Source organism: Pongo abelii, chromosome 5 (assembly GCF_028885655.2).
Source record: "Pongo abelii isolate AG06213 chromosome 5, NHGRI_mPonAbe1-v2.0_pri, whole genome shotgun sequence".
In the NCBI taxonomy this organism is placed as follows: Eukaryota; Metazoa; Chordata; class Mammalia; order Primates; family Hominidae; genus Pongo; species Pongo abelii.
Window position 1 is genome coordinate 32,300,087 of NC_071990.2, and position 20,371 is coordinate 32,320,457.

Genomic DNA, 20,371 nt, shown 5'->3' on the forward strand with positions numbered 1-20,371 from the left:
CAATGATTACCTGGAACTTCCTCCAGGAGGTGAGCCCTGTCCCCCCGTCCTGCCCACTCAGTCCCCTCCTGGAGCTTGGCATCTCTCTCACCGTGGGGATGAACTGAATTTCATAGGCATCCACAGGGCCAGGAGCCGGGGTCCACTCTGTCCGAACTGTTGTCTCCTCCAAGAGATGCATCCTCATGCCCTCAATGGTTGGCACCTCTGCCCAAGAGAATGGGTTAGGGAAAGCTGGTTAGCACAAGGCAACCACCCCCACCCGCAGCCCCTTTTACTCAGGGACATCGAAGAGGCCCATCCCAACTCCCACTCCTCTCTGCTAGTGGAGAATAGCTGACAGAGGGCTGAACGGGGCTTGAATCGCCTTCACCTTCTCTCCATCTTCAGGAGCACAGAATCTCCCTAAATGCAACTAAATGGGCCCCAACCTGCTCCTCAGAAATCTGAAGGCCAGTCCTGCCCACTGCCAAGCCCCGCCCCTGTGGTTCTGCTGCCCCTGGTGGGCACTGGCTCCTTGGAATGACATGCTCTCCCTCCACTCTTTCTTAGGCTCAGGTCTTCCCCATGGCTCCTGTTCACAGAATCACAGTCCCAGAGTATACTGGGGAAGGCTGCCTGCTCACCTTCCCCGCAGTCTTCGCCAGCATACCCATCTTTGCAGACACAGCTGCCATCGTGACACTCTCCTCGGCCACGGCAGTCCCCTGGGCATGTCTGGATGGCACAGTCAGGGCCTCGGAAGCCCTCTACACACACACACTGGCCTGCCCGGCACAGTTCCCGGGGTCCGCAGCCTCCAGGGCAGGCGCTGGCTGGAGGCTCTTCCTGCCCGCAGTCCTCACCGCCATAGCCCACGTGGCACAGGCACACTCCCTGCACACAGCGCCCACGTCCCCGGCAGTCAGCCGGGCACATGCGGGTGGCACAGGTGGGGCCGGTGTAGCCTGGGTCGCACAGGCAGCGCCCTTCCTCACAGCGGCCCCTCCCATGGCAGTTGGAGGGGCAGGTGCGGATGCTACAGTCCTCGCCCACGTAGCCTTCCCAACAGATGCACACACCGTCCTGGCACACGCCGTGCTGGCTGCAGTCATTCGGGCACTGCCTCACACCGCAATCCTCGCCAGAGTAGCCGTCCTCGCACACACACCGCCCATCTAGGCACTGGCCGCGGCCTCGGCAGCCCCCGGGGCAGCTGCGCGTGCTGCAGTCCTCCCCTGAGTGGTCTGCGTCACACACGCACACGCCATCCTCGCAACGGCCGTGCCCACGGCAGTCCCCGGGACAGCGACGGCTCCCACAGTCCTCACCGGTGAAGCCCGGGTTGCACACGCAGCGGCCATCCACGCAGCGCCCGCGCCCGCGACAGTCGCCAGGACAGGCGCGCGTGCCGCAGTCCCGGCCTGTGTACCCCGGCCAACACACGCAGCGGCCACTCTCACAGCGGCCCCGGCCACGACAGTCCCCAGGACAGCTGCGCACACCGCAGTCCTCGCCGCTGTAGCCCGCGTTGCAAACACACACGCCGTTCTCGCAGCGCCCGCGACCTCTACAGTCGCGTGGGCAGGCGCGCGAGCCGCAATCGGTTCCAGTGTACCCCGGCCAGCACACGCAGCGGCCGTCCTCGCAGCGGCCCCTTTGGTTGCAGTCACCAGGGCAGCTGCGCACGCCGCAATCGTCCCCGCTGTAGCCCGTGTCGCAAATGCATTCGCCGTCCTCGCAGCGCCCGCGGCCCCGGCAGTCCCTCGGACATGTCCGCGTGCTGCAGTCCTCGCCTGTGTACCCGGGCCAGCACACGCAGCGGCCGTCCACGCAGCGCCCGCCCTCCCCACAGTCCCAGGGGCAGCTCCGCGTACCACAGTCCTCGCCAGTGTAGCCGGGGTCACACACGCAGCGCCCGTCCTTGCAGCGTCCCCGCTGGCTGCAGCCCCGAGGGCAGCTCCTCACCCCACAGTCCTCGCCAGTGTAGCCCGGGTTGCACACGCAGCGCCCATTCTCACAGCGCCCCCTCTGACTGCAACCGCGAGGGCAGCTCTTCATGCCACAGTCGTCACCAGTGTAGCCTGGGTCACACACGCAGCGCCCATCCTCACAGCGTCCCCTCTGGCTGCAACCCCGAGGGCAGGAGCGCTGGCTGCAGTCTGGGCCTGAGAAGCCTGCCCTGCACACGCACACGCCCTGCACGCAGCGCCCACGGCCTTGGCAGTCCCCGGGACAGGATGGCCAGCCACAGCTGGGGCCAGTGTAGCCGGGAAAGCACACGCAACGACCACGGACACAGCGACCCTGATCATTGCAGTCATCTGGGCAGGACCCCGAGGCTGAGGGTGGGGAGGAGGGAGGGATCTCAGCATCTGTTGGGTCTGAGCAGGTGGGCCCACCCCAGCCTGGCTCACAGGAACAGGTGCAGCGGCTCAGATCAAACACACCATGGAGACTGCAGAGGGTCCGCACATCTGTCTGACCTGGAGTAGGAGGGAGAGGCAGGTCTCAGTCTCTCTCCTGGGAGAGAGGCTGAGCCTATATAGTGCTGCTATGTGCAGGCCCCTAGCCAGGCCAGCCTCATCTCATAAGGCCATGTCTGCTCCCAGTTGCTAATATGTGTAATGCATGCAGCCTCTCAAGGCCCTCGCATATGCTTTGGTTGACATGTAGCCCAGCTCTGCTCTCCAAGTTGTGCTCTGGGCTGCATCCACACCCCTAAGGGTGAGGAAGGAGTGCCTTCTTCTAATTCATACCAAGGACCTTTATGGACTAGCAATGCCCACCCCACCCCACCTCTCCACCCTCTTCTGTGATCACCTGCTCACCTGTGCCAGCTTGGGCAGAGGCAGGACAACATCCCCCAGTGCACTGTTCCTTGAGCCCCTTCACCAACTCCTCCAGGATCTCTAGCCGGACTCTCAGGGCCTGCACCTCTGAAGCAGGGACTGGGGGCTCAGTGCCTGGGGGACAGCCACAGCCAGTGGAAGGGGGCAGGTTAATGCGGTGGGTGAATACCACCTGCTTCTCCCCTCCTTCCACTGTGTGCTCGTAAAGCTGAGAAGAGGGGCTTCCCACTCCGGCCCCCACTGTGCGGCCCCCTGGCTGGGGAGGGGGCCGGGGGGCTGGCAGTGTCACATTGGACCGTGAAGGGAAGGGGCCTGCTCTGGCTGTGCTCAGCAGCACCAGGAGAACCAGGCTGGAGGTTAGAGCATACTGGGCTGGCATCATTCAGGAGGCTGCAGGGAGAAAGGGCAGGTATGACAGCAGCTTCAAAAAGAAGGAGACAAAATGAATCCCCCCTTCTCCAGCACATACCCACAGTCCCACCACCCACAAGTAATCTACCCAACTCACATGCATGTAAAAATTCACATTTAGCCCAACCCTAAAGGATACCCTCCCTGGGCAAGTCTGTTCTCTACCTCTCTATATCATTTAGTTATCCTGCTCCTCACCCCCTTTTCTACTGTGTTCCCCTACTGGTTTTTTTGTTTTGTGTGTGTGTGTGTGTTTTTGTTTGTTTGTTTGAGACAGAGTTTCACTCTTATTGCCCAGGCTGGAGTGCAACGGTGCGATCTCAGCTCACCGCAACCTCCGCCTCCCAGGTCCAAGTGATTCTCCTGCCTCAGCCTCCTGAGTAGCTGGGATTACAGGCATGCCCCACCATGCCTGGCTAATTTTGTACTTTTAGTAGAGACCGGGTTTCTCCATGTTGGTCAGGCTGGTCTTGGACTCCTAACCTCAGGTGATCTGCTCGCCTCAGCCTCCCAAAGTGCTGGGATTACAGGCGTGAGCCACCGCACCCAGCTCTACACTGGTCTTTTGTTTTTCCCACAAGCACTGCAAGCTCTCACTACTCCAAGGGCCTTTGCATTGTGTGTTCCCTATGTCTGGGATGCTCTTCACTCTGCTCATAAAGGCTGGCTCCATCTTCAAATCTTAACTCCCAGTTAGGGCAGTCTTCCATTACTCTCTATCACAATATCCTGTTCCTGTTCTTCATGGCATTTACTGCTGCCTGAGTTATCTGTTTACTTGTTTATTACCTTTCTCTCAATACTAGAATGGGAGCTCCATGAGAACAAGGACCTTATCTATCCCAGAACTGCTGTATACTTGTGTCTGGCACATAAATGTTCTATCTGACACATCAATGTTGAATGAATTAGCGGATGAGTACCTAGGGCCAATCCTTCCCCAAACACCTGGATCCCAGCTCCTACTGTCTTCTAAGAAACCTTAAAGTGCAGATTATCTTCTCCCTCTCTCTCTCACTTTTTTTTTTTTTTTTTTGAGATGGAATCTTACTCTGTTGCCCAGGCTGCAGTGCAGTGGTGCGATCTTGGCTCACTGCAACCTCTGTCTCCTAGCTCAAGTGATTTTCCTGCCTCGGCCTCCTGAGTAGCTGGGATTATAGGTGCCCACCACCATGCCCAGCTAATTTTTGTATTTTTAGTAGAAATCAGGTTTCACCTTGTGGGCAGGCTGGTCTCAAACTCCTGACCACAAGTGATGTGCCCGCCTCGGCCTCCCAAAGTGCTGGGATTACAGGCATGAGTCACCGCATTACCTCTTTCTAATATTGAGACAGGATCTTGCTCAACCCCCTGGTTGAAGCTGGACTTGAACTCCTGGGCTCAAGCCATCCTCCCACCTCAGCCTCCCAGGTAGCTGGGATTAAAAGCATGAGCCACCATGCCTGGCTTCTCTCTCTTTTTTATTCAACTCCTCACTCTCAACTGGATCCTTGCTCAAATATCTCCAATTGAAAAAAAAACAAAAATCCTCTTCCTCAGGACTTACACGATCAAACATCAAGACTTATTTTAAAGGTGCAAGCATAGACAGATGAAACAGAATAGGGCCCAGAAACAGGCCCACACATATGTGGTCACCTAATTAATGACAAAAGTGTCCCTGCAGTTAAGAGGAGAAAGGAGGGTCTTTTTAGTTACTGGTGCTGGGTCAATCCAACATCCCTAAGTAAACAAAACAAAACAAAACAAAAAAAAACAGTCATTCTCCACCTTATGTCTGACATACCGAAATTAATTTGAGATGAACCCAGGACCTAAATAAGAAAAGTAAAGCAATATCTTTCATAGCAATATCTTACAGAAGAAAAAATTTCTGACCTTGGAGTAAGCAAGATTTCTTTTTTTTTTTAAGACTGAGTCTCGCTCTGTTGCCCAGAGTGGAGTGCACTGGTGCTATCTCGGCTCACTGCAAACTCCGTCTCCCAGGTTCAAGTGATTCTCTTACCTCAGCCTCCTGAGTAGCGGGGATTACAGGTATCTGCCCCCACACCCAGCTATTTTTTGTATTTTTAGTAGAGACGGGGTTTCACCATGTTGGCCAGGCTGGTCTCAAACTCCTGAACTCAGGCAATCCGCCCGCCTCGGCTTCCCAAAGTGCTAGGATTACAGGCTTGAGTCACCGCACCCAGCCGCAAGATTTCTTAAGTAAAACACACAGAAAATCTAACCATAGGCCGGGTGCAGTGGCTCATATCTGTAATCCCAGCACTTCAGGAGGCTTAAGTGGGAGGATTGCATGAGCCCAGGAGTTGGAGACCAGCCTGGGCAAGATAGTGAGACTCTGTCTCTATAAAAAACAAAAAGAATTTGCTGGGTGTGGTGGTACACCTGTAGTCCCAGCTACTCAGGGGCTGAGGTGGGAGGATTACTTGAATCTGGGAGGTCGAGGCTGTGGTGAGCTGTGATCATGCCACTGCACTCCAGCCTTGGCAACAGAGCTGGCACTCTGTTTCAAAAGAAAGAAAAAGAAAAAAACAAAACAAAATTTCAGGTCATCAAATTACATCATTAAGAGAATAAGAAGGCAGCTGGGTGTGGTGGTTCACGCCTGAAATCCCAGCACTTTGGGAGGCTGAAGCAGGCGGATCACGAGGTCAAGAGTTCGAGACCAGCCTGGCCAACATGGTGAAACCCCGTCTCTACTAAAAATACAAAAATTAGCTGGGCGTGGTAGCGGGCACCTGTAGTCCCAGCTACTCAGGAGGCTGAGGAGGAGAATCGCTTGAAACCGGAGGCGGAGGTTGCAATGAGCTGAGATCATGCCACTTCACTCCAGCCTGAGAGGAAAAGCGAAACTCCATCTCAAAAAAAAAAAAAAAAAAAAAAAAACTCTGCAAAACAAAACAAGCCAAAATCAGGAAACCCAGTTTTTTAAATTGGAAAAAGACAAACAGGTACTCCAGAAAAGAATATAGCCAAAGGGCCAGTAAACATTTTATTTATTTTACCTGGGCTCAAGTGATTCTCCTACCTCAGCCTCTGGAGTAGCTAGGATACAGGCATGCGCCACCATGCCCAGCTCATTTTTTTGTAGAGATGGAATCTTGCTCTTTCGCCCAGGCTGGAGTGCAGTGGTGCGTCTCGGCTCATTGCAAGCTCTGCCTACCAGGTTCATGCCATTCTCCTGCCTCAGCCTCCTGAGCAGCTGGGACTACAGGAGCCCGCCACCACGCTTGGCTCATTTTTTTGTATTTTTAGTAGAGATGAGGTTTCACCGTGTTAGCCAGGATGGTCTCGATCTTCTGACCTCATGATCCACCCGCCTCGGCCTCCCACAGTGCTGGGATTACAGGCATGAGCCACCTCGCCCAGCATTTTTTTTTTTTTTTTTTTTTTTTTTTTTAGTAGAGACAGGGTTTCACCAAGTTGGCCAGACTGGTCTCAAACTCCTGACCTCAAGTGATCCGCCTGCCTTGGCCTCCCAAAGTTATGAGGATTACAGGCGTGGGCCACCACACCCACCCTATTTCATTTTATTTTAAGATAAACTCTACCTCTGTCACCCAGGCTGGAGCACAGTGGCACAATCACAGCTCACTGCAGCCTCAAACTCCTGGGCTCAAGTGATCCTCCTGCCTCAGCCTCCAGAGTAGCTGGAACTACAGATGGGCATCACCATGCCTGGCTAATTTTTAAATTTTTTGTAGAGATGGGATCTTGCTGTGTTGCCCAGGCTGGCCTTGAACTCCTGACCTCAAGCAATCCTCCTGCCTCACCCTCCATAGTAGCTGGGCTTACAGGTGTGAGCCACTGCACCCAGCTCCAAGAAGCATTTTAAAGATGTACAAAATCACTAGCTATCGGGTAAATGTACGTTAAAACCACAATGAGATGCCACTAAATATCCTCCAGAATGCTTGTCCCTCTTCAAACAGGCTGTCATTGCTTGATATTGGCAAGAATGTGAAGCAACTGGAATTGTCATCTGTTGCAAGTGGGAGCATAGATTAATGCAAACACTGGAAAGTTGTTTGGTAGTATCTGCTAAAACATATAGTCTATAACCCAGATATCTATAACTAAATATCCAGTGGGAATGACTGCATAGTTCTTCCAAAAGACGTAGACCATAATGTTCATGAGATTTATTCCTATATTAGCTAAAACTGAAAGCAACTCAAGTGTCCATTCATAAAGTGGATAAATAAATTGTGCCAGTCACACAACGGAACACTATACAGCAATAAAAAATACCCTATTGCTATATGCAACATGGGTGAATTTCACACACATAGTGCTGAGCAAAAAATACCACACACAGAAAGAGAACACTCTTATGCTCTTATATACCCTTCCTGAGCTACCAAAAAAAAAAAAAAAAAAAGAAAGAAAAGAAAAAAGAAAACACTCTTAATAATGCCGTTTATATGAGGTTCAAAAACAGGCAGAGGCTGGGTGCAGTGGCTCATGCCTGTAATCCCGGCACTTTGGGAAGCCGAGGCGGGCAGATCACAAGGTCAAGAGATGGAGACCATCCTGGCCAACGTGGTGAAACCCTGTCTCTACTAAAAATACAAAAATTAGCTGGGCATGGTGGCACACACCTGTAGTCCCAGCTACTTGGGAGGCTAAGGCAAAAGAATTGCTTGAATCCCGGAGGCAGAGGTTGCAGTGAACCAAGATCATGTCACTGCACTCCAGCCTGGCAACAGATCAAGACTCTATCTCAAAAAACAAACAAACAAACAAACAAACAAGAACAGGCAGAATTAATCTTTGCTTTTAGAAGACAGGATTGGATTACTTGTAGGGATTATTGACCGGAAGGAGTCATATTTCTGGAAATATTTTGTATCTTAATCTGGGTGGTTACACAGATATATACATATTCAAAAAGTCATTGAGCTGCACACTTAAGACTTTTGCATTTTGCTGTATAAAAATTGAACCATGGCTGGGTGTGGTGGCTCATGCCTGTAATCTCAGTACTTTGGGAGGCCAAGGTGGGCGGATCATTTGAGGTCAGCAGTTCAAAACCAGCCTGGCGATCATGGTGAAACCCCGTCTCTACTAAAAATACAAAAAAAAAAAAAAAAAAAAATTAGCTGGGCATGGTGGCAGGTGCCTGTAATCCCAGTTACTTGGGAGGCTGAGGCAGAAGAAACGCTTGAACCTGGGAGGCAAAGGTTGCAGTGAGCTGAGATTGTGCCACTGCACTCCAGCCTGGGCAACAGAGCGAGACTCTGTCTTAAAAAAAAAAAAAAAATTAAACCTTAAAAAACCTTTCCCCAATCTCACACCCCCTCCAGCCACCACATATTTCTCTCCTCTACTTCATGGCCACAGCTGTCAAGATTTATTTGTATTTGATGTTTACATTTCCTTATAGCCCATGCGTGCCTCAATCCACTCTACTCCCTCCAACCTACCAAACAGCTCCCTCTAGGGCTTCCCAATGACTTCGGTGCCACAAAATCTAAGGGACATTTGTCTTCATCTTGCTTGACCTTTGACTTCTCTCAAAATCACTGGACACAGTTCACCGCATCTTCTTCTTTTCCTTTTTTTTTTTTTTTGAGTTGGAGTCTCACTCTGTCACCCAGGCTGGAGTGCAGTGGCACGATCTTGGCTCAGTGCAACCTCTGCCTCCCGGGTTCAAGTGATTCTCCTGCCTCAGCCTCCCGAGTAGCTGGGACTACAGGCGCCTGCTACCATGCCTAGCTAATTTTTTATTTTTAGTAGAGACGAGGTTTCACCATCTTGGCCAGGCTGGTCTTGAACTCCTGACCTCAGGTGATCTGCCCACCTCGGCCTCCCAAAGTGCTGGGGTTACAGGCGTGAGCCACTGCACCTGGCCCTTCTCTTTTAAAACATTCTGTATCCACGCTGACCAATATGGTAGCCAGGAGGGACCTGAGGCTCTGCAACACTTGAGATGTGACTAGAATGACCGAGTAACTGAATTTTATTCAGTATTTTTAAAAGCTCCCCAGATGATTGTAATGTGCAACAAATTTCTACTAAATTAATAGACCTACTGCTCTAGTCATCCACCTGGTACCTTCATCCAGACTCATGACTTCAGTTTCCAAACTATACACCAATTTGTAAAACACCCCAGTCATCTTCCTCTCACTCCACGGCAATATATCCACCTGCCTACTTGGCATCTCCACTTGGGCACCTCAAATTCACCATGCCTGTAACCTGAATTCACGGTCACCTTCCTGTATCCCATCCCCTCTCCGAATTCCCCATTGAAGCTCAGGGCCCCGCCATTCATCCAGCTTTACAAGCCAGAAACCTAATAGCCCATTCAAGGCTACCATATTTCCTTGTATCTACCTGTATTTTCTCACAAGCATCTCTTTAATTCGTTTCCTTCTCTCCCACTTACCTTCATTCTAATCCAAGCTTCCATCCGCCTCTTGCCTGACAACTGCAATTGCCTCCTGGCTGCTTTTTTTTTTTTTTTTTTTTTTTTTGAGACAGGGTCTCACTCTGTCACCTAGGCTGGAGTGCAGTGGTGCGATCACAGCTCACTGCAGCATTGACCTCCTGTTGCTCAAGCAATCCTCCCACCTCAGCCTCCTGAGTAGTTGGGACTACAGGTGTGTGCCATCATGCTCAGCTAATTTTTAATTTTTTTTGCAGAGACAGGATCTTTCTGTGTTGCTCCGGCTGGCCTTGAACTCTTGGGCTCAAGCAATCCTCCCACCCCAGCCTCCCAATGTGCTGGGATTACAGGCATGAGCCACTGTGTCCAGCCCTGACTCTTCCCTCTGCTTCCACTCTTGCCCTCTACAGTCTCACAAACGCAATCAGGATGTCACTCTCCTCAAAATGCTTCAGTGTCTCCCTTCCAAATTCTCTTAGAACACTGACAAACAGCCCTACCATCATGTGTCCCCTGCCCCCACTTCACCACCCATAACATTTCCCTCCCTCCCTCCATTCCAGCCCCACTGACCTTCAAGTCCCTCACACTCTCTGTGCCCATCCCCAACCCCAGACCTTTGTATACGCTGTTCCGTGTGGAACACTGTTCCCTTCTCTCTTGGCCTTCTCATCCTTCAGGTCTCAGCCCGCCATTTTTTTCACAGGGAAGTTTTCCTGACCAGGTCAGGTCCTCCTATCATATGAGATCACAGCACCATGCCATTCTCACGTGTAGCATTTATAACAATTTGCAATCATATATAAATAAATTTTTTTTGAAGTCCAAAGTAATAATAAATATACTGTGAGATGATTTTATTACTTTCTTGCCCACTAGACTATAAAGTCCACGAGGGCAGGCATGGCACCTTTTTTTTTTTCTTGGCTGCTGTATCCCTGCATCTGGCACATAATTGATGCTCAATAAATATTTACCGACTATATGAATGAATGAAAAGTTCAATTTAAACGCAGGACTAGCATTAAGGCTGGAACCAAGGGCAGGACCAAGGTCAGGGCTAGGACCACGGACAGTGTCTGGGACTGGAAGTTGGTTAGACACAGCCACCAGGGCAGAGGCAGAATCAAAGGCCAGGCCAGGGCAGATCCTGGCAGGACCAGATGGTACAAGCGCTTTGGAAAACTGTTTGACAGAATCTACTAAATGTACTAAAGGTGAACACATGCAAACCCTATGACCCTGCAATTCCACTCCTAGGAATATACCCAACATAGCTCATAATAGCCCCAAACTGGGAACTACTCAAACATTTCACATCAGTAGAATAGATTAAATAAATTGTGGTTTATTCACACCATGGAATAAAATAAACCAGGAATGAACTATACTTATATGCAGTAGTGTGATGGGTCTTACTAAGATGAGGTTGAACAAAAGCCAGACACAGGAAAGAGCATGCTGGATAGTTCTATTTATGAGAAGTTTGAGGAGAGGCAACATTAATCTCTAGTGCTCCAAGTCAGAAATGTGATACTCTTGAGGGGGTAGTGACTAGTAGGGGCATGGCGGGGGGCTTCTGGGGTGCTAAAGGTGTCTTGTTTCTTGATCTGGATGACGGTTACCCAGTTGTATGTGTTTGTGGAGCTTACTGAGGCAGGGATTGGGGAGCACACAGAGACAAGAGGTGAGAGGAAAGGTGGTGGGGGGTCCCAGGATGAGACAGGAGACAGGGCTATGGCGAACAGGAGTGTGAGGGGGCCAGTCAGGATTCAGCTAAGGTGAAGAGTTGAGGAGAGATGTTGAAAGGTGCCCAGCTCTTCCAGACCAGAGGCTGGGGAAAGGAGGAGGGCAGGGTGGGTGTGGAAATGCTGACCGGTGAGGAGTGGGGGATGTGTCACAGGTAGGCGGAGGTGACTGTGACACACACACACCTCTACCCAACACACACACATCTACCCAACACACACACATCTTCTGGCTTTCTACTCTTAAACTTTTCTCCTGGATCAGAGAAAAAGGAGTTTTCAGGGCTACCAGCCATCACATTCTGCTACCAGCCAGCAAGAGATGGAAAGGGAGCTGAACAGGGACAGAATGTTTCCACACCAAGAGGCTCCCCACCCAAGAAAGCCCAGGCCGAGAGGCCCGGCATACAGAGAGCTGCCCTTTCCTGTCTCCCCAGCCCTTCTCTCAGCCTGGAGTGTAGCCTTGGGTAAGAGATGGGCTCTGACCGACCCTCAAATCCTGTCACTTTGTGTCTAAGGCCATGCAAATCACTCCCACACCCTGGGAGTGCTTGCACAAATATGTGTACACATGTACACTTACAAATATATTAATGTGTGCTCATCCACAAGTACAAACTTACCTGCACAGACACACAAATGCACCCCCAAAACCTGCATCCTTGCAGGTACACATATGGGTGCCCATGCACACACGCACACACACCCAATCTCCCCTTCAGGTTTCCTCCACACCTAGTCATTGGGTGACACCTAAGAAGGCTGATTGCTTGGTGGCTCCGAGGGCAGCTCTGTGAGTGAAGGAACCTGGATGGTGTGAGAGGAACCAAGCAGGAGGCCCTTCCCCAGTGGGGAGCAGCAGACACATGGCCTCCACCATACTTCCCCATACCCCTGGAGGCCTCTGTGAGTTGTCCAGTGCCCCTCCCCACGTAAGTGGATTCCTCATCTTTCCCTGCACAGTGGGGGAAAGCAGAGAGAGTCTTTGCACCAGGAAGGAGTGAAGAGAGCTCACCAGCTTTTCTGGAAAGCTGGTGAGATTGGTCTAGAAGAGCAGAGCAGCCTCCATTGACCACACACCCAGAGGCTCCTTCCCAATCTCCCTCCCTGCCCTGTTGCCACCACCCACCCCTCCAGCTCCCCATTCCAGCTCCTGGAATAATTCTGCTCTTCTCTCAGTACTGGGCAAGCAAAGAATTAGGTGTCTCTTGTGTCTCCCCTTCACCATTCCCCCTGCCACTATGTCTGGGGTGGTTCTCTGCAGTGTGTGTCTGGAGAGAGATATGGCCTCACCCTCTTGGCACCCTCCCCACAGTTGGAGGGCTGGCAGGGATGGGGGCATCTTCCCAAACTGTGACTCAGCTTCCTGGGTATTTTGTGTTGTAGCCAACTTTGACACTTTGCTCATTAGGGACTGTATAGGTCCCAAGGGGTGGGGAGAGGGGCTGGCTTCCATAAGAGATGTTCCAGAGATGGGGGTTCTGGTCCCGCCCCCATGCCTCCCTCTGACCCTCCTGCTACACCCTCAGTTGAATCTGGCAATGAGAGGTGAAGGTGGAAGGATTCTAGGAGTGAGACTAAAAAGGGAATGTGGGGGTCCCAGATATTGGGCTGGAACCAGGTGGGAAAGAGGTGTCAGGGAGGGGTAGGTTGGGGAATCCAGATGCCCCTTATTCTGGGGAGCTAATCGGCCTGGGAATGGAAAAATGAAGAGAAAGGATTTCCGGACCCCAGTTGAAAATGGTTAGGGGTGCAATGAGAGACAAGAAGGCAGTTTCTGGTCCTGCACCTAGTGGCTAGGTCTGGAGTGAGCAAAGGAAGTTTGAGGAATTGAGGTGCTGGGTCCCCAAGGACTTGGAGGCAGGGTCAGGGAAAAGAGGAGGGGCTGGAGATGCGGGAAGCAGGGGCGGGGCAGGCAGCAGCTGTGGTGTTTCCGAGTTGCTTCCCAGTAGTTCCTCTCAGTTCCACTTCCAGTTGTTTCTATGCCATTAAATTCTTTCCAGGCGAGATAAGGGGCCCGCCCGCCCCACCCGGGGCGTGTCACGTGTACTAGTGGTGGGGGGCGGGGGTGGCAGGGTGAGGGAGAGCGCGGGTTCAGACGGACAGAGGCAAAGGGAGCCTGGAAGGGGCACAGAGTGAAGACGGAGCCCCTGTGCTCCCAGAGGCATCTCTCAGCCATCCCAGCCCTGCTGAACCGTGAGTCATGAGTGCAGAGCTCTGGCCAAGAACAAGTTTTAGGATCCTCTCTGCAGGCTCTGTGCACTTCCCAGACCTGAGAGTCCTGACTGTCCCATTTCAGTATTTCCTAAAGAGATCTCCCAGACCTCCCTCCCTGCAACTCTCACGCTGCCACCTAGGGAGTCCCCATTTGGATGCCCAAAGAAGCACCCTCTGGCACCTCCTGGAGCCTGGAGCCCCCAGAGCCTGGGCTCAGCTGCTCCAGCCCGACACTTGGGATTCCGCAAGCACTTTCCTTCCGAAGTTCAGCTGGCCACCAGTTCAGCCTAGTCGTATCTTCCCGCTAGCCCCAGCACCTCCAGGGACCAGGGGCTCACCTCACCAATAACCACCTCTACCCTGGTTCCACCGTCTGACTCCCGGAGTCCCTTGGTTTGTTCCCAGCCCCTCTCAGTTGTCTGCATCCCATCCAAACCCTGACATACACCGCCCACCCCAACACACACATACCACCCTCTCCTCCCAGACACTCCTTCACAGAGAGCCTGGTTCCCAGCGAATGCTCCTATGTCCTCTGTCCTGAAGAGAAGTCCTTGCTCTGGAAGCACTGCTGAGAGCTCACCTGCCACACCTTCACCTGGGGTGTGGGGATAGGCGAGAAATCCCTTGCCTCTCCTTCTGGGTCTCCCCAGAACTCTGTTCCTTACCTGGGCAACCGGGCAGCTGCAGTGCCTCTGCACCTGCTCTGTCCCCAACCCCGGGAGGGCGGCGTCTCAGGGCAGGACAGGGAAGTCTCCCTCACTTGTCCCCTGCAACAGGGGCAGAGCCACAACCGACTGTGGATCTCGGCAGCAACAGTGAGGAGGGAGTCTGCAGCGAGCAGGGGAGGAGAAGGGGAGGACCAGGATGAGGTCAGGGAGGGGAGCGGAGATAGGGCAGGTCCTCCCACCCCTCCCAGGCCCTCCCACATGCCACCCCTCCTCTTCTCCTGCCCCCACCCCAGCCCCTACTCCCTGTCTAGCATCAGTGTCTCACCATACCCTCATCTCAACCCCCAGCCCTGGTCTTACCTCCCATGTCCTTTCCCTATGCCATTTTTAACTCACCCTAATTTTTGCCCAACTTGACATCCCCCACCCTTCCTGCCACTTCTTTTTTCCCCACCATTTCTCCACCTGCTGCCCCTCCTCTCTGACCCCAGTGGTTTCCTCTCAGCCTATATCCTTCCTCGTGGCCAGCCCCCTTCCCCTCCCTCCCCCATGCTCCCCTCCCATCTCTTCCCAGCCACTGCTCTAGCTTGGATCTCTGGATCACACCCCATGTCTATCACCCAGTGCTGGCTCCCTCATCCTCTCACCAGTTCTCCCCTGGCAGTCCGGGGCAGGGAGCAGGGGCAGGGGGCAGGAGGCAAGAGGCAACCTCTTTCTCCAACTGGGACCGTCTCTGGGACCTCAAGTCCCCACCCTGCTCCAGTCCCACCATTTCTATCTTCTCTGCTTATCCCGTCCCCGAGCCACTCCTGCTGTCTGTTCTGTTCAGTCCCTGTCCTGTCACTGCCCCTTTTGCATTCTCCTACCTCAGCAAGTCCCTAGAGAAAGAGCAGGTGAGGCCTGGGCACTGGCAGGGCAAGGGCTTGGGTGAACACTGGGACATAGAGCCTTGGGGAGGAAGCTGGGGTTGAGGGGGGACAAGGAAGGAAAGCCTGAAGGTTAGGAGGAAGGTTTAGGGTTGAAGAAAGGGCTAGAGGCAGGAGGCAAATATAAGGGTGGGTCACCTGAATAGAGGGTGAAGTGGTGGAAAGCAGGGTGGGGGGCTGGTGCCTGGGTGCTGCAGCGGAGCAGGAACAGAGGTGGGGAGAGGTAGGGGCTGGAGGAAACGGGCACTCTGTCTCTGGTCCCAGGCAGAAGACTGACAGCCAGAGGACATGGGGGACAGGGAGACAGACACACCCCACATAAGTCTGTTGGGTGTTTCCCTGGCTTCATCTCCCCATGTGCTGCCCTGACAAGGAGCTGAAAAAGAGACTTTGCTACAGAGGAGAAATATCCCAGCTGAGTGGGAACCCACTACCCCAGCTTCACAGTGACGACTGAGTCTCTCTATCCCGCTACAGACCTCACCACTGAGATGTAACCTGGCCAAGTCACAGGTGAAAGGGATGTGAAGGAGCCCGTATGTGCTTGATTCTGCCACATGGGTGGCGGCCCAGGTGTCTGCACACCAGGTCAGATCCCCATGGTGGCAGGTGTGTGGTGTTCCCGGGTCAGGACGTGCCTGCACTGCATGTGGCTGTGGCCAGATGCCTAGTAAGCTCCATGTGGCCGAGGGCAAAGGCACACATGGGCTTTCGCGTGGGCGTCCCCGTGTGTGTCCGTGTGTCTGGGTGTGTGTGGCTGTTTTTTTCCTGGCTTTGATGGGGAGGATGAAGTCAGCATCTTGGACAGAGCCAGGCTCAGCTTCCTTCCTCTGCCTTGGCCTGAAGCCCCCAGAGCCAGCAGTAGGTAGCAGCTTCCCAAGGATCTCCTGGCAGGAGGTGGGGAGCACTGCAGTGATAGGATGAGGGAGGGTCTGGAGACAGCATCACACACAGAGGGCAGAACACAGGGTATGAATTTCCTCTGACACCTTCAGATTTCTGTTCCATGGTCATATCCTTTAGTGTGTGTGCACGCGCATGTGCCTATGCCCTACGTCCTGGCTTTATTATTTAGGAAGAATGGTCAACACAAGTACATTTGGCACAGAGAGTGGCCAGGGACCCCAGAGAAGACAGCAAGGATGGTCCTGGGATGTTCTGGAAGCCCACTGTTGGGGTCTCAGACAGAAATGTGGGATTCCAGATGTACACAAGCTTATAAAGCATTTGGGGAAGCCACTAGAAGCTTAGCAGATATAGTTTCAGGTTCTGAAATTATCTTTGTTTACCATTTGATTCACCCTTTAGTTTCCAGGCTCATGGAGAAGCTCATGTCTTATATGTTCACATCTTGTAAGAAAAGCACCAAACCTTGCATAGTGTAGGTGACCAATAAATGCCAGTCAACACTGAAATGTGAAAGGACTGGGAGAGAGGACGGGGAAAGGGTAAGGAGCCCAGGCGTGAAGGCAGGGAAGCCCAGTGGTCAGAGCTGGGGTTGGCTTCACTGAGGTGTCCTGGGTGGTGGGTAGAAAGGTCAGTGTTGCCCAGAACTGTCCACAAGCTCCGGCTGTTCTCTGTAACCTCAGTCCCTGTGTCTTCAGCTCTGAGCCTCCCTCCTTGAATGATCCTCCAAGTTCCTGTCCTGACCTCAGGAGGAAAAGGGATGAAAGATAGAGAAAAGGAAAGGAAAGATAGGGAGGAGAGAAGGCAGACACAGAAGAGTAAGGGCAATTGAGGGCAAGGACCTGAAGGATGAAGACAGGGGAACAAGAGATGCCAGGGGCTGCGGTCCAAGAAAGCAGTCCCAGAGAGGGGAAAGATAGAAAACACTTGTGCCGGGCTTCCGTTTACAAAACAGTTTCCTACACAGTGCGGGCATTAATCCCACTTTGTGGCTGAGGAAATGGAGGCTCATAGACATTAAGGGTCTTGTTCAAGGGGCTAAGCCAGTAGTGGTGAAGGTGGGTCTCACCCAGGTGTTCTGATTCCTAAGCCTGTATTCGCTCTCCTCCCCAAACAACTCCAGGAAAGGAAAGGATTGAAGACTTAGGGAACAAACTAACGAAGTGGCTTCTTTGAAGCACTTGTACAAAGAAGGGTGGAGAATCCAGATTTTTGAAACTTTTCTGCATCCAGTTATTGTGTAGATTCACTTAGAAGAAACGGCATCAGATGGGGAAGGGGGTGGTCAACATTCCATTATTGAGAACTGGGGGTGGGGTGAGGATGGGGAACACAGAATGTAAAGACAGAGCCCAGGATGAAAGATGGGAGAGAACTAAGAGGCTACAGCTGAAAAGGGGGCAAGGGAGCCTCAGAAAGAAGGGTTTGGACCCTTAAAACTTCCTTTGCCTAGAGACATGGGTGTGGGGAGAAGGGAGGAGGAAGGACATTTCTATCTCGTGACAAAAGAAAGTCACACAATTGTTTTGTTCTCTGCTCTGAGGCGGGTGGGCGCCTGTATTTACCAGAGGGACCCAGGTCGCTGTGGCAACCACACATCTGGGCCCCGGAATCCAGATGTGCTGTATCCAGAAGCCATAGCAGAACGATGAGGCAAACATCAGGCTCCCCAGTGCTGGCCCCCACAGCTGGGAAGAGGACGGAGAACTGGTGTGGGAAGTAAAGGGAGTGGGGGAAGGAAGGAGGAGGAGAGGACCAAAGTGGGGGAAAAGAGAGGAAATAATGGAAAGGGGCAAGAAATGTGGACGAGGGAGCAGAATGGGAAATAGAAAGGGGGCGGCATGAAAAAGGGAGGAGACAAGCACAGGGTCAGTGGCAGCAGCAGATGCGAAGACCAAGAAAAACAAAGGAAAAAGACAGTGAATTTAAAAAAAAAAAATTTTTTTTAAATAAGGCCAGCACGGTGGCTCATGCCTGTAATCCTAGCACTTTGGGAGGCCAACATGGGAGGACTGCTTGAGGCCAGGAGTTCAAGACCAGCCTGGGCAACATAGTGAGACCCCACTTCTATTTTTAAATTAAAAAAAAAAATTTAAGACAGTGAAGCAGTGGATGGGGTGGGGAAGATACAAAAGAAAAAAACAGCGATGAATAATGAGTCAAAAAGAGGTCGTGATAACTGCTAATGAGGTAGAGAGCAAAGAAAGGCAGGAAAGAAGTCTAGAAAGAGGAAGGGAGGGATGATGAGGTCAGGGATGACAGAGAACAAAAGGTGGGATCCTGAGGAAGAAATGCAGGAGATGGTGGCACAAAGAAAGCGGAACAGAAAGACAAAGTGGGCATAGGGCAGGAGGGGCCAATGAGGTGCAGGAGTGACAGCGACCTGGCATGCTGAGTGGCCTTGGGGGTGTGGCCAGAGGAATGGAGATCCACATGGGCCTAGAAGGCAGCAACCCAGAGCCTGCCCGGCTTTCACCCTGAGTCAGGTACCCACTCCCCACTCACCGTCCTTCTCAATCCCTCCTGCCACCACAATCCCTCAGCCAAGAGAGGTCTGATGTCTCATCCACACCAAAGTGCCAGCTGTCCCTTGCCAATCAGCAGAGGAGCAGGATGTTCCACCTCAGGGCGCCCCGTGAGATGCCAGCACTTCAAGTACTTTCCCGAACTGGGGGCAGGAAGGAGGAAGATAATGGGACAACGAAACAGTGATGAACTCAAATGGGATGAAAGTGGAAGAGAGAAGGACAACAGAGATGGGGACAGAAAGCGGCAAGGGATGAGGAAAAGGTGTATCTATTATGGACCAGACACTGAGGACGTCATCTTTCATCCTGTCACCAACCCTGATTAGGAGGTAGGAACATCCCATCTTACAGATAAGCAAACTAAGACTCAGAATGTTTAAGGACAACTACTAATGAAAGGCAGGGTAGGGAATCCAGCTCAGGTGATGTGCTTCCAAAATCCTTGTTCTCACTGCACCCCCTCCAGAGATAGGGTGGATAAGGCTCAAGGACTCTGGGATAGAAAGCACAGCTGAGAAGCTGGGCTGCCCTCTGGAGGGAGGAAAGGTCTAGTTCCTAGGAGCCCTGGTTCCAGGTTGCCATAGTTACTTGGTCTGTTTTCACCCCAAACACAGTAATGGGTGAGGGCAGCGGGAGGGGTGTGGGGGTTGCCTGGCTGGACACATGAGGTTCTTCCTCCCTCCTTCAGGCCTGGGCTTATGGCCCAGGCAGCCCCTGTCCAGTCATCTGGGCATTGAGCCCAGGCCCAGCTCACACCCTCCAGCTGACCCAGGACACTCCTGCAGGGTCAGGCCTGAGGCACTGCTGGACAGGAGCAGCTGGAGGGGGATTCTTCCAGGTTGGCCTCAGACTCAACCCCTCACTTTGTCCTGCTCCCCTTCCTCCTAATTAGAATTCACAGCCTAGCCAGGCATGGTGGCTCACACCTGTAATCCCAGCACTTTGGGAGGCCGAAGTGGGCAGGTCACGAGGTCAGCCTGGCCAATATGGTGAAACCTTATCTCTACTAAAAATACAAAAATTAGCCAGGTGTGGTGGCGTGCACCTGTAGTCCCAGCTACTTGAGAGGCTGAGGCAGAAGAATCACTTGAACCCAAGAGGCAGAGGTTGCAGTGAGCCAAGATCGCGCCACTGCACTCCAGCCTGGGTGAGAGAGCGAGACTCTGTCTCAAAAAAAAAAAAAAAAAAATTAAAAACATAAGAATGTACAGTTTTTCTGCCTGCCCCACTCTTTGTCTTTCATCTGGACTCTCAAGTCTCAGTCCCCTCCAGTTTAGGGCTTAGAGGATATCCTGCCACATCCCCCTTCCCTTCCAAATATCACCCCTTCTTCACAGAGGCCCCCACTTCCTGGGCTCTAAGCCTCTGGCCCCAGCTCTCGTTGTTTGTTTGAGCTGCTCATCCTGGACAGCAAGAAGACGAGGAGAACCTGCTCGAGAGCAGGAGACCCAGAGGCTGCTCACCCTGAAGGGCGTGGGGCCTCATCTTTCCTGTTGACTCACATTCCAGGGATGCGTATCCTCTAGTCTGTCACACCATGAGACATCGTTGCTAGACACAGATATACCCCAGAGTTGCAGGGGTGGGGGCAAGGGGATGACATGCGGTCTGTGATCCCGCACCCACCCCACCTCAGAGCCAGCTATGTCTTCAGTGCTTGATTCTTTGATGCTGGCTCTGGAGAAGCCACTTTCCCCAAACTCCCCATCACGAGCCAGGAAGGCAGCCACCATTCC

General features: G+C 52.5%; 1 protein-coding gene across 1 annotated transcript in view; it reads right to left on the reverse strand.

Moving 5' to 3' along the window:
* The window catches only part of LOC100443502 (tenascin-X), a 67,802-nt gene extending 53,293 nt beyond the window's left edge, over nt 1-14,509 (reverse strand). The window contains exons 1-4 of the mRNA XM_054558718.2: nt 14,273-14,509; nt 2,811-3,221; nt 627-2,465; nt 92-207 (exon numbers count right to left, since the gene is read on the reverse strand). Coding sequence (XP_054414693.2) covers nt 92-207; nt 627-2,465; nt 2,811-3,213 — 2,358 coding nt within the window. The 5' untranslated portion in view covers nt 3,214-3,221; nt 14,273-14,509. The remainder of the gene's footprint in view (nt 1-91; nt 208-626; nt 2,466-2,810; nt 3,222-14,272) is intronic.
* Nucleotides 14,510-20,371: the final 5,862 nt, after the last annotated feature.